A 4,541-nucleotide genomic window follows, 5' to 3' on the forward strand; every position below is an offset into this window, starting at 1 on the left:
AATATTTGAAACTGCAGCTATCAAAAGATTAACTCAGTGAGTGAACCTGGATCTTCTTCCCACGCCTCAACAAGCACTGCACACACTTTAAGGGCTCTATTTGAGAGTAGGATGTGAACGTGCAAAGAAACAAGAGAAAAACGACGTTCCAAGAAAACAAGAGAACAGTACAGCCCGCACCTTAAGCTATCCCTTTAGGACACAGTTCAGTGGTCTGAACAACCTCCAACACCTAGGTGCCTGATTTTTGCTGGCCTTTTGGGCTCAGTTTTAAGTGGGCGTTTCTACTCGTTTAAACGCCTTTTCCCCCTCCCTGTGCACTCACCTTCTCTCTGGCTCTTGCCCAGCTATTAGACGTCCTCCCGCCTCTGGAAGCTGATGCTGGCATATGCACTCAAATCATCGCTAGAGTGGCTACTCCCACAAGGCTGATTAGGGGCTTTGGGCGGCGGCGGCTGCCTCCCCCCCAGCACAGAGGTGCCCTCCTGGGGGTGGTGGGGGTGTTGGCGACGCTGATTAAAATCCTTCACTAAGTCCAGGTCGATGTAGTTGAGTCCGTTCTCAAAGCCACCCCCGGCCCCGAGGGGCTGCTGCTCCCTCCTGGCGGCTGCCCCCAGCTCCCCCGAGGCAGGCCGGAGCCAGACGTTCTCGAAGGAGGCCGAGCTGTGGCGTTTCACCTCCTCCGCGCCCCCCGCACCACCCGCCCCGTAGAGCAAGGGCGCGTTGAGGCCGCCGCTGCCCGCCGTGCCGCGGGCGTTGCTGGGGGTGGAGGAGAAAGTCTCGGAGCTGTGCCGCCGGCGGCCCCCCTGCGGGTCGGCGCGGATCACTTTGGCGCTCTGATTGCGGCCGGGGCTGGGGCTGAGGCTGACGCGGGTGAAGGCGCTGTTCACCCCCGGGCCTCCCATCAGGGAGGAGGAGCGCGGTGGCGCCGCTGCCAGTTCGGCCGGCGGCTGCGCCTGGGCGGAGGCAGGGGCAGCAGGGGGGTTCTCCGGGACGCCGCGGCCCGTCCGCATGTCGGCGTAGTTGAGCAAGAGCGCGGGGGACGGGGGGTCGGCGCAGCCCGGGCAGGGCCCCCCGACACCACCCCCCTGTTCCATAGTCACATAGTCCCGGCTGCTGAGGGCAGCAGCTCCTCGGCCTGGCCGGGCCGCAGCTGCCGCCCGTACGGCTGCGAAGCCGGCTTGGCAGGCAGCCCGCGGCGGCCCCAGCTCCATGTTCATGTACTCGGAGCCTTCATCCCCTCGGGGCCGCGCGGCCGACGGGAAAGCCGGCTTGTCACTGGCCACGAACTCAATGTTCACGTACTCGCCGGGGCTCTTGGGCTCCGGCGGCAGCAGCAGTGGGGGCTGCTCCCGCGCCCGCGGCAGGGTGCTGGCCTTGGGGCCGTCCAGGGACAAGCGGGTGGGTCTGGTCAGACGGCTCCTGCTCTGCGCGGCCGCCTGACGGGTAGGCTGCTGCTGCGGGGGCTGCGCCTGGTAGGGACCTCCGGCGCCCTCTTGGCCCCCGCCTCCCCCGAGGCTGTCGCTGCTGGTGGAAGAGGACGAGTCCTCCGCGGCGTAGAGCAAGCGGCCGGAGCTGAGGGAGATGCGCAGCTGGGGGCCGCTGTCCTCCGCTGCCCTGCGCTGCACGTGTTTGAAGGAGCGCGGCAGGGAGAAGTAGGAGTAGATGGGCTTGTGTGGGGGCTCGGCCGGGCCCTGCGCCGAGGCCTCCTCCGGGCCCGGCGGCTCCGAGCTGGCGAAGTAGCAGTCCGGGGGGGTGCTGGTGGCGGAGCCGCTGGCTGGGGACATGTTGATGTAGTCACTGCCGCTGCATGGGAGCTTCCCTTCGCTGCTCTCTACCGAGAGCTTTGGGTGGTGGCCAGCCCCATTAGTCCACATTTTGCCATAGCCGGCGGGACCACCGTCAGGCGAACAGCTGCCACTAGGGGACATCATCATGTACCCATTGGAGTCCACCATGGCTTGGGCGTGGCGACCCCCCCTGCCAGGGTTGATGATCTGCTGTGGGGCTGACACACTCTTGGGGCTCATGGGCATATAGTCACCACCTTTGGGAGTGCCACCACTGCTGGGCACAGGGGCCACCCCAGGCGACATTGGCATGTAGCCTTCATCAGTGTGTGGGGTGGAGTTGGTCCGGTGGTGGTTGCCCTCCAAGTGGTGCATCTCCAAATGCTCCTCAGGATAGGAGTGAGTGGGCACAAAGGCAGAGTGCCGGTAGGAGGGCAGCCGGTTGCCACCACAAGGGTAGGAAGGCAGCATTTCCGTGTACTCCTCAATGGAGGCCACTGAAGACTGTGAGGGTGTCTTCTGGTGGGAGATGGTGGGTGAGGTGCCTGCAGAGTGAGTCCGCTTCCTGAAGCCCTTCTCCAGGTCAGTTACCTCCTCTCCACCACTCCGGGGGCAGCATGGGGTGCCAGGATAGCGGCACTGCTGATGCTGTGGGTGGCAACTGCGAGGGATGAAGTGGCCATTGGGAGCTGCCAAGCTGCAGGACAAGGCAGCCTTGCCCCCCATACAAATGTAATTGTTGAGCTCCTCATCCCCCCGTGCTGGCGGGGTGTGACCCAGAGAGTCTGGAGTCACACTGCGAAAAGAGCTGCGGAAATCGCAGGGGCTGGAGCCATATTCGTCCGAGGAGATGAAACCACCATCACTGGGGGAGCCTGATACCGAAGCACTGGACCTGCGTGGGAAGAGGCAGTCTGAGGTGGAGCCATGGCCACTGGTGCTGCTGGATGACAGGCTGACTGGGCTGGTGGCTGAAGGGGAACAGCGTGAAGAAGGCATTGGGATGGAGCGACTGTGGTTGAGTGGAGGGTGAAGCCTGGAGTTGCCACGGTGCCGATGTGAGTGGGTCCGGTTGGCACTGGGACTTACTGGGCTGCCATCCACAGAGGCAGGCCTGGACATAGTTCCTTCCCCATCACTAGAGGCTCGGACTCGGAAAGAGCTGGGTTTGCCCCCTGTTCCTCCTCCTCCACCACCACCACCCCCAGCAGGGGAGGTAGCAGTCACACTCTCAGTCCTGGACCTGCGACTGAGCCCCACCTGGCTGGGTGGGGGGTTGTTGACATGGTGTCTGCTGCGGAGGGGCACAGAGATGGGATTGGAGCAGTTGGAAGAGGACTGGCTCTTGCTGCGGGGCCGGAATTCCTCACTCATGGCCCGCATGGCTTCCAGGATGGTCTCATGCATGTTCTGTGCCACCACTGAATCATCCACCTGCATCCAGAACTCACCAGGCCCAGTCACCGCTGAACGCCCAACCTCTATGAAAAAGAAGTTCTCTGAGTGGCCACAGCGGCGGATGTTGAGCAGCTGCAGTACCACAGCAGCTGCATCTGAGTTCAGCTTCACAAAGCTGATGGTTTTGTTGGTCAGGCACAGGCGGTAGATGCCGATCAGGTTCTTGGTCTGGCCCAGACCTTTAGGTTTCAGGATCACTTGCCAAACCTCCTTGAAAGCCGGGCCAGGGACCACCTCGCCATAGCTATCGTCACCTGCCTCCCCCAGCCCTGCACTGCCACCCCCAAAGGAGACATCACTGTGGTGGTGGTGGTGACGATGATGATGGAGGTGGTGGTGGCCTTTGGCCCGATTGTGCAACTGCAGCAAGGCTTGGTACCAGCTCTCCTGCTCAGGCTCGCTGTCAGCTGCAATGGCAAAGTGCTCGTCCTTGGTATAGAGGGCCACCAGGTGCTTGTTCTTGGAGTCTGCCCGTTTGTTGATGTTGAAACAGCTCTCCAGTGGGATGGAACGCTTGGGGGCTCCTGACTTATGTCTCCATTTCTTCTCATTCTCATAGTACTCCAGCCGGGCAGGTCCTGACTCGCTGGCTGCCCTCAGCACGAAGAAGCGTTTATGCATGCTCTTGGGTTTGCGCAAGTAACCCACCTTCCTGACATCTGAGAAGAAGCCCTCATTATTATCCGTGGGGCTAGCCATGGTGGAAGGAGAGGTGGTGGTGTTTTTACCGCAGCTATCAGCCCACAGGCCCCCAAAACTGCCAAGCAAGGCAGAAAAAAAAAACCACACCTCTTAAAATACAATTCATGCAACAACAATCATAATAATAATAAAAAAAACTAGCTCGGAATCCCCTCTCCAAAACGGGATGGGGGGAGGGGATACTGGCAGGGTGAGAGCAGCTGTTCAGTGGCAGAGGCAGCTTCCAGCACCACAGCAGCGTTTATATTGCTGTTTATGCCCAAATCACCCTCAGGAGGGTCAATATATCCTTAAAGAGTCCAGTCTCAGTCAGTCCAGATGAAAGTCTAGTTCTCCCAGCAGCCGCCGCCGGGGAAGAGAAGAAACGCATCTTTCAGTCGTATGGGTCGGATTCCTCTGTAGAGAGGAGCAGGAAGGGGGTCCCCCTTGCTTCGCTCCAAAACACCCTCCCCTTCACAACTTCGCCTCAGCGGGCGCAATCTCTGTAGCAGATTAAAGATCCTCTGGGTAGCGGTTTGTTTTGCAAAGTCCGGGGCTTACACCCCAAAACACACGCCTCTTCTCCCCCCCTAAAAACACAGCCCAGCCCAA

The 4,541-nt window shown here is 60.8% G+C and overlaps 1 protein-coding gene across 2 annotated transcripts; it reads right to left on the minus strand.

Annotated features, from left to right (window-relative positions):
• Positions 1–350: 350 nt before the first annotated feature.
• IRS1 (insulin receptor substrate 1) lies at positions 351–3,947 on the minus strand. 2 transcript variants are annotated; one of them, XM_065411085.1, is made up of 2 exons: positions 1,737–3,947; positions 351–1,694 (listed from the first exon to the last, which is right to left on the minus strand). In XM_065411085.1, the coding sequence occupies exons 1-2, from the start codon at positions 3,945–3,947 to the stop codon at positions 351–353; spliced, it is 3,555 nt and encodes a 1,184-aa protein (XP_065267157.1). The 2 variants fall into 2 exon arrangements, with proteins under 2 accessions (XP_065267157.1, XP_065267156.1); XM_065411084.1 differs by having other exon boundaries at positions 351–3,947.
• Between the last annotated feature and the right edge of the window lie 594 nt (positions 3,948–4,541).

This window comes from Emys orbicularis, chromosome 9, assembly GCF_028017835.1.
Source record: "Emys orbicularis isolate rEmyOrb1 chromosome 9, rEmyOrb1.hap1, whole genome shotgun sequence".
In the NCBI taxonomy this organism is placed as follows: Eukaryota; Metazoa; Chordata; order Testudines; family Emydidae; genus Emys; species Emys orbicularis.